Below are 16,405 nucleotides of genomic sequence, written 5' to 3'. Positions count from 1 at the left end.
CTAGAGACCCCGTACTTTTTCCTCCCTCTGCACACGGACACATGCAAGCTAAATGCTTTTCCTCAGTGAAAGTCACTCAGGCGTGTCTGACTCTTTGCGACTCCAGGGACTGTAGATCGCCAGGCTCCTCTGTCCAAGGAATTCTCCAGGCAAGAATACTGGAGTGGGTTGCTCTTCCCAACCCGGGGTTCAAATCCGGGTGTCCTACATTGCAGGCGGATTCTTTACCATCTGAAGACCAATGTATAACAACACGCAGGATTCTCTCCCCACCAGGTCGCTGGGTTGGTACTTCCGGTCCTTACACAATGCACTTCCCCGCCCACCCTCTCCTCGCTGCCGCCGCTGGAGATTCCAGACCCCTTGAGCTCACCTGAGCACTTCACAGAGGCATCCTCCTTGTGCCCGCAGTCACTGTGTCCCCAGTATCTGGCAGGACAATCCCACAGGGAAGACTCATTGCCCTTGCACTTCACTTCATTGAGCCATATGGGCCCAGTTCCCTGGCCGAACGCTGCCTCTTTTCCTGCCTCCAGAGCTAAGCCACAGCCCAGCTGGCGACACACCACCTGGGCATCGTTAAGGTCCCAGGAGTCGTCACACACTGTGCCCCAGGAACCTCCGTGCCAGACCTCCACACGTCCAGAACAATTAGTGGTTCCTTCCTGAAGCCTTATTTTATCTGAAAAATCAGAGACATCTTGATCATTTCTGAGACAATAAAAGCTCCCAGGAGGTCACAGGAGAAAAGAAAATTTTGAAATTCTTTTTAAAAAATCTGTTTTAAAAGATTTTTTAAAAATCTGTTTGGGGAACAAGTGTATATCTGTGGTGGATTCATGTTGATGTATGGCAAAACCAATACAATATTGTAAAGTAATTAACCTCCAATTAAAATAAATAAATTTATATTAAAAAATAAGTAAAGAGAGAAAAAAATTCTGCTTGCTTATTGAATGTGCATTTGGAATTTTACAACATTTATCTTTCATGGAAGTGCATGTCCTTCCAACAAACTGGGTGTATTAAATATTTCATCCTGGACATTAGAACGTTAGTGTGACTTAGTAAATGTCAATGAGATAAAGTTAGCATTGTAAATGTATTAGGTTGGTCAAAAATTTTGTTCCATAATTATAGACAAATGAACTTTTTGGCCAACTCAGTATAAATCCTCTCAAACAACCAGATAAATAGAAATCTTTCAGCTTAAGAAGGTGTAGAATAGGGAAATAATTCAGGATTGATCTTTCTGACTGCTTCTCTCCTTGTATTGAGTGTAACAAGATATTATTTGAAAGAAAAATGGAGCAACTCAATAGTCAAAGACTGAATTATATATTCTCTGATCCTAATTTGTTCACAGAGAAAGCACAAGTGAGTAAAACTTTTGAGAAGGCCATCAGAGTATGATCATCTTTGAGAAAATGGTCACTGATCCTGAGTATCCAAAGGACAAATTAAATAAAATCAGTTACATCATCCAGGTAGAATAAGGGTTAACCAAACCTTACTCATTCTCACTGAGTTAGATCAGGAGATGAGAGTGGAGCAACAGAATGAGATTGTCATACAGGCCCACAGATACTCACCAGCACATGTGATCCAGGTCTCCTCTGAGGGGCTGGCCAGTCTCCTCTTCCATGGAGATGATGGGCACTGCCATAAGGTTTCAGGTCCCTTAGGACACTGGACATTGTCCACCCACATGTACCTGTGCTCCACCTTGTCTGAAGGTGCTGGTCTGATACTCCCTTTGTCCGCACAGCCGAGCTGCCTGCATACCACCCCTATTGTGGTTGCAGACATGTCACTCTTTCCCACGCTGCCCCAAGCTCCACTGTAAAAAACTTCCAGGCGCCCTGCACAGGTCTCGCTGCTGGTGTCACTGATGAGTCTGAGAGACATGAACTCTGGGGTGAAATAAATAGTTAGTAGTTTTGCCTCTTTTCTGAACATCCAGAGGACTCTCTTCATTTACTCTGATATGTGCATGTTTTTAAAAATAGGTCAGGGTGCTTCCCTGGTGGCTCAGATGGTAAAGAATCTGCCTGTAGTGCAGGAGACTGGGGTTCAATCCCTGGGTTGGGAAGACCCCCTGGAGAAGGCAATGGCTACCTACTCTAATATTCTTGCCTGAGAATTTTATGGACAGAGGAGCCTGGCTGGGTACAGTCCATGGGGTTGCAAAGAGGTAGGCATGACTAAGCAAGTAACACTAACATGATCTAACAGGATATGCCATTATTAGAAATTCTTTGGTAACTTCTTGATGATTTGGTACAGTCAGCAAAAATAAGACCAGGAGCTGACTGTAGCTCAGATTATGAACTACTGATTGCCAAATTCAGACTGAAATTGAAGAAAGTAGGGAAAACCACTAGACCAATCAGGTTTGACCTAAATCAAATCCTTTATGATTATACAGTGGAAGTAAGAAATAGATTTAAGGGACTAGATCTGATACAGTGGCTGATGAACTATGGACAGAAGTTCGTGACATTGTACAGGAGACAGGGATCAAGATCATCCCCATGGAAAAGAAATGTGAAAAGGTAAAATGGCTGTCTGAGGAGGCCTTACAAATAGCTGTGAAAAGAAGAGAAGTGAAAAGCAAAGGAGAAAGGAAAGATATAAGCATCTGAATGCAGAGTTCCAAAGAATAGCAAGAAGAGATAAGAAAGCCTTCCTCAGTGATCAATGCAAAGAAATAGAGGAAAACAACAGAATGGGAAAGACTAGAGATCTCTTCAAGAAAATTAGAGATACCAAGGGAACATTTCATGCAAAGATGGGCTCAATAAAGGGCAGAAATGGTAGGGACCTAACAGAAGCAGAAGATATTAAGAAGAGGTGGCAAGAATACATGGAAGAACTATACAAAAAAAATCTTCATGACCCAGATAATCATGATGGTGTGATCACTCACCTAGAGCCAGACATCCTGGAATGTGAAGTCAAGTGGGCCTTAGAAAGCATCACTATGAACAAAGCTAGTGGAGGTGATGGAATTCCAGTTGAGCTCTTTCAAACTGTGAAAGATGATGCTGTGAAAGTGCTGCACTCAATATGCCAGCAAACTTGGAAACTCAGCAGTGGCCACAGGACTGGATAAGGTCAGTTTTCATTCCAATCCCAAAGAAAGGCAATGCAAAAGAATGCTCAAACTACCGCACAATTGCACTCATCTCACATGCTAGTAAAGTAATGCTCAAAATTCTCCAAGCCAGGCTTTAACAACACATGAACCATTAACTTCCAGATGTTCAAGCTGGATTTAAAAAAGGCAGAGGAACCAGAGATCAAATTGCCAACGCCCACTGGATCATGGAAAAAGCAAGAGAGTTCCAGAAAAACATCTATTTCTGCTTTATTGACTATGCCAAAGCCTTTGATTGTGTGGGTTACAATAAACTGTGAAAAATTCTAAAAAAGATGAGAATACCAGACCGCCTGACCTACCTTTTGAGAAACCTATACGCAGGTCAGGAAGCAACAGTTAGAACTGGACATGGAACAACAGACTGGTTCCAAATAGGAAAAGGAGTATGTCAAGGCTATATATTGCCACCATGCTTACTTAACTTCTATGCAGAGTACATCATGAGAAACGTTGGGCTGGAAGAAGCACAAGTTGGAATCAAGATTGTCGGGAGAAATATCAATAACCTCAGATATACAGATGCCATCACCATTATGGCAGAAAGTGAGGAAGAACTAAAAAGCCTCTTGATGAAAGTGAAAGTGGAGAGTGAAAAAGTTGGCTTAAAGCTCAACATTCAGAAAACGAAGATCATGGCATCTGGTCCCATCACTTCATGGGAAACAGATTGGAAAACAGTGGAAACTGTGTCAAACTTAATTTTGGGGGGCTCCAAAATCACTGCAGATGGTGCTTGCAGCCATGAAATTAAAAGGCGCTTACTACTTGGAAGGAAAGTTATGACCAACCTAGATAGCATATTCAAAAGCAGAGACATTACTTTGTCAACAAAGGTCCGTCTAGTCAATGCTATGGTTTTTCTTGTGGTCATGTATGGATGTGAGAGTTGGACTGTGAAGAAGGCTGAGCGCCGAAGAATTGATGCTTTTGAACTGTGGTGTTGTAGAAGACTCTTGAGAGTCCCTTGGACTGCAAGGAGATCCAACCAGTCCATTCTAAAGGAGATCAGCCCTGGGTGTTCATTGGAAGGACTGATGCTAAAGCTGAAACTCCAGTACTTTGGCCACCTCATGTGAAGAGTTGACTCATTGGAAAAGACTTTGATGCTTGGAGAAGGGGACGACAGAGGATGAGATGGCTGGATGGCATCCTGACTCGATGGACATGAGTTTGGGTGAACTCTGGGGTTGGTGATGGACAGGGAGGCCCGGTATGCTGTGATTCATGGGGTTGCAAAGAGTCAGACACGACTGAGCAACTTAACTGGACTGAACTGATGATTTGGTAGACTTTCTTAAAATATTTGTTCTATAAATATTTTCAGATTTTCTAATCTTGGATTTTGTAATTAGGGACCTCTAAAATGCCAACAGTGACTCTAAGTTGACATCTAAACCTCAATCAAAAGCTTACTCAGAGCCTTTTATGAATTACACAGTTTGGGGGTTTTCTCTCTAAATTACCGTAATTTTGACTTTGTATCCCTGATCTGTTCATTTTTGGACAATTGTCCTTGACAGTTAAAATTTAGTGAGATACTCAGACGCTAAAACCAATGTTTTGTATACATTACCTTAGAATACAATAGTTCCCTTTCTGACACTTTGAAAAGTGAAAGTGAAAGTTGCTCAGTTGTGTCCCACTCTGTGTGACCTTAGAGACTATACAGACCAGAATACTGAGGTGGGTAGCCTATCCCTTCTCCAGGGAATCTTCCTGACCCAAGAATCAAACCGGGGTCTCCTGCACTGCAAATGGATTCTTTACCAGCTGAGCTAGTTTTGTTTTGTATGTCCTCTACCATATTTATGTCATTAAATGTGAGAGCAAAATCACATCTGGCATATAGAATTTTTCACTTTGCTAAGTCATAGCACCATTTTTTTCCCCAATACCTTACAATTGAGTACATTTTTCTAGTTCACAATGCTTTCCAATATCTTATCGTGTATACAAAATAACAGCAGTATCTCATTGTGATTCTTTGTCATAAAAAATTACTTGGGTGTGGTGGTCTTTTTATCTGTAGAATGTGGTACCAAATGTATTTCTTTTTCTCCTTTAAAAAAAAGAAAAGTTTTATTTATTTTTGGCTATCCTGAGTCTTTATTGCTGCACATGGGCTTCATGTGGTTGCAATGAGCTGGGGCTACTCTCTAGTTGCAGTGTGTGGGCTTCTAATTTTGGTGGCTTCTCTTGTTGAGGGGCATGCGTTCCAGAGGGTGGGCTCAGTAGTTGTGGTGCATGGGTTTGGTTGCCCTGTGGATGTGGAATCTTCTCAGACCAGAGATCAAACCCATGTCTCCTGCACTGGCAGGCATATTTTCAACCACTGGACCACCAGGGAAGTCCTCTTCTTGTCCTTTTTAATCTACTTTATTAATACAGTAATCATCGTGTCACAGCCTGGCACTCTAGGCCGCTGCCCCGACCTCGGACGTGGGGTAGCTCCTCTCGGCCACGCTTAGTGAGCCGGCTCGCGTGAGCCGGCTCGCAGCCACCTGCATTTACTGAGCCAGCTTGCAGCCGCCGGAGCTGATTGTGGCTCAGATCATGAATTCCTTATTGCCAAATTCAGACTTAAATTGAAGAAAGTAGGGAAAACCGCTAGACCATTCAGGTATGACCTAATCAAATCCCTTATGATTATACAGTGGAAGTGAAAAATAGATTTAAGGGTCTAGATCTGACAGATAGAGTGCCTGATGAACTATGGAATGAGGTTCATGACAGTGTACAGGAGACAAGGATCAAGACCATCCCCATGAAAAACAAATGCAAAAAAGCAAAATGGCTGTCTGGGGAGGCCCTACAAATAGCTGTGAAAAGAAGAGGAAAAAAAGCAAAGGAGAAAAGGAAAGATATAAGCATCTGAATGCAGAGTTCCAAAGAATAGCAAGAAGAGACAAGAAAGCCTTCTTCAGCGATCAGTGCAAAGAAATAGAGGAAAACAACAGACTGGGAAAGACTAGAGATCTCTTCAAGAAAATTAGAGATACCAAGGGAACATTTCATGCAAAGATGGGCTCAATAAAGGACAGAAATGGTAGGGACCTAACAGAAGCAGACGATATTAAGAAGAGGTGGCAAGAATACACAGAAGAACTGTACAAAAAAGATCTTCACGACCCAGATAATCATGATGATGTGATCACTAATCTAGAGCCAGACATCTTGGAATGTGAAGTCAAGTGGGCCTTAGACAGCATCACTATGAACAAAGCTAGTGGAGGTGATGGAATTCCAGTGGAGCTCTTTCAAATCATGAAAGATGATGTTGTGAAAGTGCTGCACTCAATATGCCAGCAAGTTTGGAAAACTCAGCAGTGGCCACAGGACTGGAAAAGGTCAGTTTTCATTCCAATCCCAAAGAAAGGCAATGCAAAAGAATGCTCAAACTACCGCACAATTGCACTCATCTCACATGCTAGTAAAGTAATGCTCAAAATTCTCCAAGCCAGACTTCAGCAATACGTGAACTGTGAACTTCCAGATGTTCAAGTTGGTTTTAGAAAAGGCAGAGGAACCAGAGATCAAATTGCCAACATCCGCTGGATCATGGTAAAAGCAAGAGAGTTCCAGAAAAACATCTATTTCTGCTTTATTGACTATGCCAAAGCCTTTGACTGTGTGGATCACAATAAACTGTGGAAAATTCTGAAAGAGATGGGAATACCAGACCACCTAACCTGCCTCTTGAGAAATCTGTATGCAGGTCAGGAAGCAACAGTTAGAACTGGCCATGGAACAACAGACTGGTTCCAAATAGGAAAAGGAGTACATCAAGGCTGTATATTGTCACCCTGCTTATATAACTTCCATGCTGAGTACATCATGAGAAACGCTGGACTGGAAGAAATATAAGCTGGAATCAAGATTGACAGGAGAAATATCAATAACCTCAGATATGCAGATGACACCACCCTTATGGCAGAAAGTGAAGAGGAGCTAAAAAGCCTCTTGATGAAAGTGAAAGAGGAGAGTGAAAAAGTTGTCTTAAAGCTCAACATTCAGAAAATGAAGATCATGGCATCTGGTCCCATCACTTAATGGGAAATAGATGGGAAAACAGTGGAAACAGTGTCAGACTTTATTTTTGGGGGGCTCCAAAATCACTGCAGATGGTGACTGCAGCCTTGAAATTAAAAGATGGTTACTCCTTGGAAGAAAAGTTATGACCAACCTAGATCGTATATTCAAAAGCAGAGACATTACTTTGCTGACTAAGGTCCGTCTAGTCAAGGCTATGGTTTTTCCTGTGGTCATGTATGGATGTGAGAGTTGGACTGTGAAGAAGGCTGAGCGCCGAAGAATTGATGCTTTTGAACTGTGGTATTGGAGAAGACTCTTGAGAGTCTCTTGGACTGCAAGGAGATCCAACCAGTCCATTCTGAAGGAGATCAGCCCTGGGATTTCTTTGGAAGGAATGATGCTAAAGCTGAAACTCCAGTACTTTGGCCACCTCATGTGAAGAGTTGACTCATTGGAAAAGACTCTGATGCTGGGAGAGTTTGGGGGCAGGAGGAGAAAGGGATGACAGAGGATGAGGTGGCTGGATGGCATCACGGACTCGATGGACGTGAGTCTGAGTGAACTCCGGGAGATGGTGATGGACAGGGAGGCCTGGCGATTCATGGGGTCGCAAAGAGTCAGACACGACTGAGCGACTGAACTGAACTGAACTGAATCATCGTGTGGTACACTGAATCCTTAACCAACATCCAACACCTATATGTTTATAAAAGAATTTCTCATTGTTAGTTTTACTGTCATTTTCATGACATGCAAACTCACTTCTGAATTTTCCTCTTTCTGATATCATACTACATACTACCTGCACGTGTGTGTCTGTATGCTTAGTTGCTTGGTCATGTCTGACTCTGCAACTCATGGACTGCAACTCATGCAACTCTGCACCTCTGTCCATGAGATTCTTCAGGCAAGAATATTGGAATGGGTAGACATTCCCTTCTCCAGGGAAACTTCCCACCCAGGGATCAAACCCAGGTCTCCAGCATCTTTACTGTCTGAGCCGCCTGAGAAGCCCACGTTGCACATGAGGTAGCGCTAACGCATCAGATCCATGCTTCCGGCAGCCTGAATCCCACAGCTGTTCCCTCTGAACCTGTAGTTCAAGGAGTTTGCTCAGATCAATACCCTCCCTACCACCAGCCCACCTCAGCCATTTCTTCCAAAACTGTAACCAGTTGTCATTTTGCAGAACTCACCTGAGCAGATAACTCCTGCATCCTCCTTATGCCTGCAGTTCTGCCGCCCCCAGCCATGGGAACGGCACTGAGAAATGCGAGATTCTTTTCCATTACAGTTCACCTCATCCAGCCAGATGGGCCCTGATCCTTCCCCAAAATGAGCAGAACCCGTGGCATTAATGGCCACACCGCAGCCCAGCTGCCTGCACACCACGTGGGCATCATCCAGGTCCCAGCTGTCATCACAGATGGTGCCCCAGGAGCCCTCATGATAGACCTCTATTCTCCCGGCACAACGCCCACCTCCATTTACCAGGCGGAGCTGTCCACTCCCTGAAAGAGCAAATGAAACAGTGATAAATGCATTTCTGAGGATTTGGAAATTATTCTCATAGATCGGTCACCGATTCTCACCTATGCAAGGAACACCATTTTCTTCCAAAACAACGGAGCTTTTCGGATCCGAAGAAGATGAATTGCATGGATATAGTGTCTGACTCCGATTTCCTGCAATCACAAGAGATGCAAAAGGATGGAATGAAATGAAAGTGAAGTCACTCAGTCATGTCCAACTCTTTGCAACCCCATGGACACCAGGCTCCTCCGTCCATGGGATTTTCTAGGCAAGAATACTGGAGTGGGTTGTCTTTTCCTTCTCCAGGGATTGAACCCAGGTCTCCTGCATTGTATACAGACACTTTACCGTCTGAGCCACCAGGGAAGCATGGAATGAAGAGAGGAGGTCAATTGGTATGCTAGATGTATGAACTCAGGACAAACGTAGCTTTAGAGAAAGGTGTCTGGGTCAACCAGGCTAAGAATGAATCAGATCCTCTGAGAAGGCACATGCGTGCCTGTGCTAAGTTACTTCAGTCGTGACTGACTCTCTGCGACCCCATGGGCTGTGCCCACTAGGCTCGTCATCCGTGGGATTCTCCAGGCAAGAATAGTGGAGTGGATTGCCATGCCTTCCTCCAGGGGATCTCCCTGACCCAGGGAAAACCTGTGTCTCTTATGTCTCCTGCAGCTGGGTTCTTCACCTCTGGCACCACCTGGGAAGCCTGAGAAGTTACATGGTAAGTCCTAAATGGGCTTCTCTGATGGCTCAGATGGTAATGAGTCTGTCTGCAAGGGAGGAGACCTGGGTTCAATCCCTGGGTCAGGAATATCCTCTGAGGAAGGGAATGGCTACCCACTCCAGTATTCTTGTCTGGAGATTCTCACGGACAAAGGAGCCTGGTGGGCACAGTCCATGGAGTTGCAAAGAGTCAGACAAGACTGAGCGACTGACCCACACACATAAGCTCTATGTAACTATGAGGTCCATGAAAATCAAGTTTACTTTCCACTAAAAAGACAAATGAAGTTAATATTCTGGTACACTTCTCATTATCTCTCAAAGTAGATCATTTCCTTTTATTCCCATTCTTTGCCATAGGTATACCCGCTCCTTTTTGGAAGTATAGTTGATTAATAATGTTGTTAATTCCTGTTAATTCAGCAGTGATTTGGTTATACATACATACATACATATATACATACATACATACATATATACATATTTTTTTAATACTCTTTGGTTTATCACAGAATATTTTTTATTGGATTATAATTGTTTTTTTAATGTTGTGTTAGTTTCTGCTGTACAATAACATGAATCAGCTGTAAGTATACATATATGCCTTCTCTCTTGAGTCTCCTTCCCACAACCCCCATCCCACCCCTCTAGGTCACCACAGAGCAATTAACTGAGCTCTCTGTGTTAAGTAGTATCTTTCCACTAGCTATCTCTTTCACACGTGGTAGTGTATATACATCAATGCTGCTCTCTCAGTTCGTCCCACTCTCTCTTTCCCCGCTTATACCCACTCTTAAGGCACACCACCATGGGAGAGGCTCCTCATTGGCTGCCCTTTATTCTCTTACCTGAGCAGATTACAGAGGCCACTTGCCCTTCAGGACACAGCGATGCACCCAGAGCAGTTACAGGACAATCACCCATGTGCTGTTCTGTCCCAGTGCAGTGGAACATGTGTCTCCAGAGCTGCCCACTGCCTTTCCCAAAAGGTGCTCTTCCTGGGATAGAAGCAGCAACTCCACATTTAAGCTGCTGGCACAAAACGTGAGCATCTTCCATGTCCCAGTGAGAGTTGCAGAGACGTCCCCAGGTCCCAAGAATCTTGACCTCCACTCTTCCTTCACACGGGGTATTTCCACCCACCAAGCGAACTTCTGTGTATCCTGGAAGGAGACAGGGCTTTAACAAGATGTCTGTGACTACCTAGCCCTACCCTCTTCACAATATGGGGACAAAATGAACATGTTGTCTGGGTCTCACTTGAGCAGACTACTCCAATGTCCTTGCTGTGGCTACATGTCCCATCTGGGCGGGGTGCAACAGGGCAGAGTGAAAGATGGGACTCATTGCCCTCACACTGGAATTCTTCAGCCCAGATCTGTCCATTTCCTTCTCCAAAGTGAGCTCCCCCCAGGATGGAAACAACGCTGCCACACTCTAATTCTCTGCAGAGCACGTTGGCCGATTCCAGAGAGAAGTCAGAATCACAGATGGTGCCCCAAGTGTCGCCATGCTTCACTTCAACACGACCGGAGCAGGGAATGTCCCCTCCGACTAGTCTGGGTTCCCTGTGGGCTGAAAAATAATATTTTGGTGAGAGAGAACACGATTTCAAGATCTTCTCTCCTGATGGGAGTGAGGCAGGGAGTCAAAGTGAGAAAGGGAAGCCATTCATTCCTCTTGGATTTTCTGCCTAGAGTTGGGCTTAACAATTTCCAGACCTCCCCATCCTTCACTGGACTACCCTATCAGATAATTTTGGAAATTTGCTTCATAGAACCCATAATTTCTGGAGCATGATTACTCTATCCATTCAGTATTTTGCCTGCATTATCCATCACTTTGGAGCCCACAGATAATGTGTGTTCATTCTCTCTACATTTTATCTCTATATGCACCCGCTGCAATCTGGAGTCTGCCCCAACCGTTTCAAGTGGTTCTAGGTAAAGACTTTTAATATATCTACTTCCTATTTCCAAAATGAAAAACAGACCTATTCTTTGATATCTGTCACACTTGATACATGAGATACTATTTTTCCCCTGTTTTCTCCTCCTTCCTGCCTGACAGTGCTTTATCAGAACCTGTCACGTGTTCCCCAATCAAAGTTCTGTCCTCAGCTTTCTCATCTCCTCAGTGGACATTTTCTCTCAGCTGCCAGTAAATATGTTTTCATCTATACATTTCTCTTTAAATTTATACTCATAAGCAGATCTATTTGAACATCTGGAATTTAAGGTGTTCCAAATTGAATGAATTACGCACTGATAAGGCCACTGTAGTCTTTATTCGATTAATGGTATCCAGGACCAAATTAGAACCACCTGAAATTGAACCCCTGTCTTTAACTCCTCAGAAATAATGATAATAATGATAGCAATGAAGATTAAGTGAACACCTACTATATATGTATATTTGTATGTGGCATTTTGGGCTTCCCTGGAAGCTCAATGGTAAAGAATCTGCCTGAAGACTCAGCAGCAGACCCAGGTTCAATCCCTGGGTTGGGAAGATTCCCTGGAGAAGGAAATGGCAAGCCACTCCAGTATTCTGCCTGAGAAATCCCATGGACAGAGGAGTCTAGCAGGCTATAGTCCCTAGGGTCATAAAGAGTTAGACACAACTTAGCAACTAAACAACAACAACAAATATGGCATCTTAGTATTTACTTAGCAATCATTATTTCATCCTTATTATTGCCTTAGGGTATAATTATTACAGGCAAGGAAACTAAAATGCACAGAAGTGAAGCAATTTGCCAAGGTCACACAGCAGGTTAATGAAGGGACAGGGTTTGGAGCCAGGCAGTATACTATAGAGCCTAGACTCTTGACCCTCACAACACACTGCACATGTGAAAGCCACCTGTACCAGTTGACTGACTCTCCAGCATATTTTTTCTCCATACTTACTGCCACCACTTTGATGTAATTTGTCACCATACATCATGTGGACTTCTGCAATAACTTCCAAAGTGGTCTTTTTAAGTCCTCTTTCCAATAAATTTATGTCACAACCACAAATATTAAATTTCAAATATTTTCACATAATTTCTGTCTTCAAGAGAAGTCAATGTTTCTTTACTGTGTATACAATAATTCATCTTTTCAACAAATATTATTAAGCACTTACAATGTTTTAGGCATTTGGATGGGCTAAAAAATCTATCACAGAGTTCAGTCTATCAGTAAGGATAGATAATTCTAATACTACTAATAATAATCACAACCATAGTAGCTAACATACATTGATCACTTGCTGTGCAATTCCCATGAAGGAGTAGATATTACTACCAGCGGTTTTTTGTTGTTGGTTTTGTTTTTTTTTCTTTTGAGGAAATTGTAGCAGAAAACTTTGGCAGCTTCCCCAATAGCACTCATCTATCCAAATTAAGGAGACATAAGCATTATTTTAGCATACTCGAAAAAACTCTATGATGTCACTTTAAAAGCCTTAACATCTATTACTCTGACAATCATACCTGTTACCCCAGCCTAAAGATGTTTTTCAAGCTTCTGTGTCTCTGCAGACACTTTTTGCTCGACTTATATTTCCCAAACTTATGTCCGGGGGACAAAGTTACTTCTTTTCAAGGATGCTCAATTTTTCACTGATTTCTCTCTCCTTCAAGAACACATAATTTGGTAGAAGATATACATGTTCATATAGTGAATCCAAAACTAGATACATGTTTTAGATATAAAACTAAGGAAAGAGTTATCAGTTCTATTTGGGCCTTTGTAAGAAAACTATAAAGAGTACTATAAGTCTGAACTGAGCTTTGAAAAAAAGATGAGAAGTTTGCCAAGTAAATGATATGTGATATGGCATTTAAAGAATATAATCATGAGACAGGATGATCTAATTGAGGGATTATGAATAATTTAGTATGGCTGGATTTTAAAAGGTAAAGAAAAGACACACCAGCTATATAGCTGAAGAAATGGAGCACAGGCTTTAAGGGCATGCTTCACTAGGTTGAGAGCCACTCATCAAGATAAGTAAGAGCTTCTTTTAACATTTGTTGTTCAGTCTCTAAGTTGTGTCCAACTCTCAGCAACTCGGAGGTAATTCAAGTTACGCAGAAGATACAAAGTATTTCCTTTAATTCATCTTAAAAGAGAGGAAAGAAAGAAGAGGCATATGGAATTGGGCTTTCCAAAAGGCTTAAGTCTTTTAGAGATGCCTGGAGAAGGCAATGGCACCCCACTCCAGTACTCTGGCCTGGAAAATCCCATGGACGGAAGAGCCTGGTAGGCTGCAGTCCATGGGATCGCTAAGAGTCGGACATGACAGCAAGTTCACTTTCACTTTTTACTTTCCTGCATTGGAGAAGGAAATGGCAACCCACTCCAGTGTTCTTGCCTGGAGAATCCCAGGGACGGGGGAGCCTGGTGGGCTGCCGTCTATGGGGTCGCACAGAGTCAGACACGACTGAAGCGACGTAGCAGCAGCAGCAGCTGTCAAATATGACTAATCCTTTTTTCAAATATCACTAACTCTTAAGATCCCTTGACATTACTATCAGCATGACACAGATATACCATCAGCCCTTGCCAATTTCCTAAAATGTTCTAGATCTGATGATATTCTCTATCATAGCAGTATAGAATAACTCAGCCGTGCAAAAATTTCACCACTTATCCATTCAATATGTTTGAAGCAAGTTCCATTCAAATTTGAGTTGAATAACAAACATGTTGCTTTTTAAACAGAGCTAAGACTTTACAGCAAATAATGCCTCTACAACACAGTGACTGGAGTTGAGTTTAATCTTGTTGAATCATTATTTGAGAATGAAATTACTCTAAGGTATCATTAACTCTTATTCATATGATCCTATTCCACTTTTCGACAGACCTAAGTCTTTGGATAAAAACAGTTTCTTAGATTTTTTCTTTAAACCTCTTGCTCTCTCTAGACTGATCTCAAGCAAATAAAACACAACCAGTGAAAAACAACTTCCCCCTCAAAAAAGCAAAACAAATAGATATCCTTCTATTTCCTTAGTCCTAAAATAGTTGAGTCCAAGGCAAAAGAGAAATCCTTCTTCCAGAAATGACTTGGAGACTCCAATCTCAGCTTTATTTCATAAGTCTGCTAGTAACACATTAGTCTATACCACAGAATGGCTTCCTTATACCATTTACTCTGAGTACATGATTAGAATATTGATAATTTACTCCTTTAAGGGATTTTTTTTTCCTGTTAAGCCTGCTGCTACTGCTGCTGCTGCTGCTGCTAAGTCACTTCAGTCATGTCCGACTCTGTGCGACCCCATAGATGGCAGCCCACCAGGCTCCCCCGTCCCTGGGATTCTCCAGGCAAGAACACTGGAGTGGGTTGCCATTTCCTTCTCCAATGCATGAAAGTGAAAAGTGAAAGGGAGGTCACTCAGTCATGTCTGACTCAGCGACCCCATGGACTGCAGCCTACCAGGCTCTTCCGTCCATGGGATTTTCCAGGCCAGAGTACTGGAGTGGGGTGCCATTGCCTTCTCCACCTGTTAAGCCTATGACTGCATTTTTAATGTATTTTTTAATTGGAGTATAATTGCTTTACAATGCTGTGTTAGTTTCTGCTGTATACAACATGAATCAGCTATAAGTATATATATATATATGTCCCCTTCCTCTTGAACCTTCCTCCCACCCCAACCCCCATCCCACCCCTCCCGGTCAACACAGAGCACTGGGCTGAGCTCCCTGCACTATATAGCAGCTTCCCACTAGCTAGCTATCTCATACATGGTAGTGTGCAATGGCAACCCACTCCAGTACTCTTGCCTGGAGAATCCCAGAGACGGGGGAGCCTGAAGGGCTGCCGTCTATGGGGTTGCACAGAGTCGGACACGACTGAAGCAACTTAGCAGCAGCAGCAGTGTATACATGTTAATGCTACTCTCTCAATTTATCCCACCCTCTCCTTCACACCCTGTGTCCACAAGTCCAGTCTCCACATCTGTGCTATGACTGCATTTTAACATAAAAGCCATTAACTGAATTTCTGTGCCTGGATTTAGCCCTTTTAATCAATAAATTAAACTTTCCCTGACATCAGTAACTAAATCTATATTTATTTCTTTCTGAAGAAATGAAGGACAAATATAAGAAATAATTAGAGTTATTTCCTTTTGTTTGGTAATAGATACAATACAGTTTAAAGAAGCACTAATGTGTTTTCATCATTTATTCCTTTCCAGACTCTGAAAAAGTATAGCTCATTCTAATCTCAAAATTACCTTTCAGATTTTAGTAAAATACAACAAAATTCAAATGAACAAGTTATTACATTCAAAAGTCCTCTGCAGCACCTATACAGTCATCACAAACAAAATGTCTGGGATTCAAACCAATTTTGTGCCCAAAACTCTTAGACATCTTTGTAGCTAGCTTGTCTAAACTACAAGTCGGGGAAAATGGTTGCTTTGTCTTTCTAGTCTTCCTGCTTTACTGAATTTTGCTGGCCCTATCAACCACAATGCCTTATGCTTTATAAAAGTCTAAGAATTTAAACAGACTATGGAATTCATAGTTTGAACTTGACAGACACAGAGATGGTATTTCCATAATTTTTTTCCTGAAAATCTTCTGAAAAAATCAAGTAAATCAAGAAATAAAATTACAAACTCTATTTCTAGAAAAACAAGGACAGAGCTAAAGTCTTAGCCCAAAAATTAGTAGAAGGGTTTCCAAATGCTACAGAAATATAACAAGAGAGTTTACAAAAGAAAGCAAAGTGCACATATGGCAGATAGCAAACAAAAATATGATTTTGTAAAGGGAGGGAATCCATGTTAAGTTGCAAATTTATGCTATTTGGGATTTTTATTACATGCGGCTAAATGGAATCCCGGGCTTCCCTGGTGGTAAAGAATCTACCTGTAATGCAGGAGACCTAGGTTCGATCCCTGGATCAGGAAGATCTGCCGGAGAAGGAAATGGCAACCCACTG

General features: G+C 42.3%; 1 protein-coding gene across 1 annotated transcript in view; it reads right to left on the bottom strand.

Annotated features, from left to right (window-relative positions):
- The window catches only part of LOC128048485 (scavenger receptor cysteine-rich type 1 protein M130-like), a 123,224-nt gene that overhangs the window by 90,553 nt on the left and 16,266 nt on the right, over positions 1-16,405 (bottom strand). The window contains exons 7-11 of the mRNA XM_052640886.1: positions 10,712-11,026; positions 10,300-10,614; positions 8,788-8,880; positions 8,392-8,706; positions 1,593-1,913 (exon numbers count right to left, since the gene is read on the bottom strand). Coding sequence (XP_052496846.1) covers positions 1,593-1,913; positions 8,392-8,706; positions 8,788-8,880; positions 10,300-10,614; positions 10,712-11,026 — 1,359 coding nt within the window. The remainder of the gene's footprint in view (positions 1-1,592; positions 1,914-8,391; positions 8,707-8,787; positions 8,881-10,299; positions 10,615-10,711; positions 11,027-16,405) is intronic.

The sequence above is a fragment of the Budorcas taxicolor genome, chromosome 5, assembly GCF_023091745.1.
Source record: "Budorcas taxicolor isolate Tak-1 chromosome 5, Takin1.1, whole genome shotgun sequence".
Lineage (NCBI taxonomy): Eukaryota > Metazoa > Chordata > Mammalia > Artiodactyla > Bovidae > Budorcas > Budorcas taxicolor.
The sequence above is the reverse complement of the archived record's forward strand: the minus strand, read 5'-3'. Positions and strand labels throughout refer to the sequence as shown.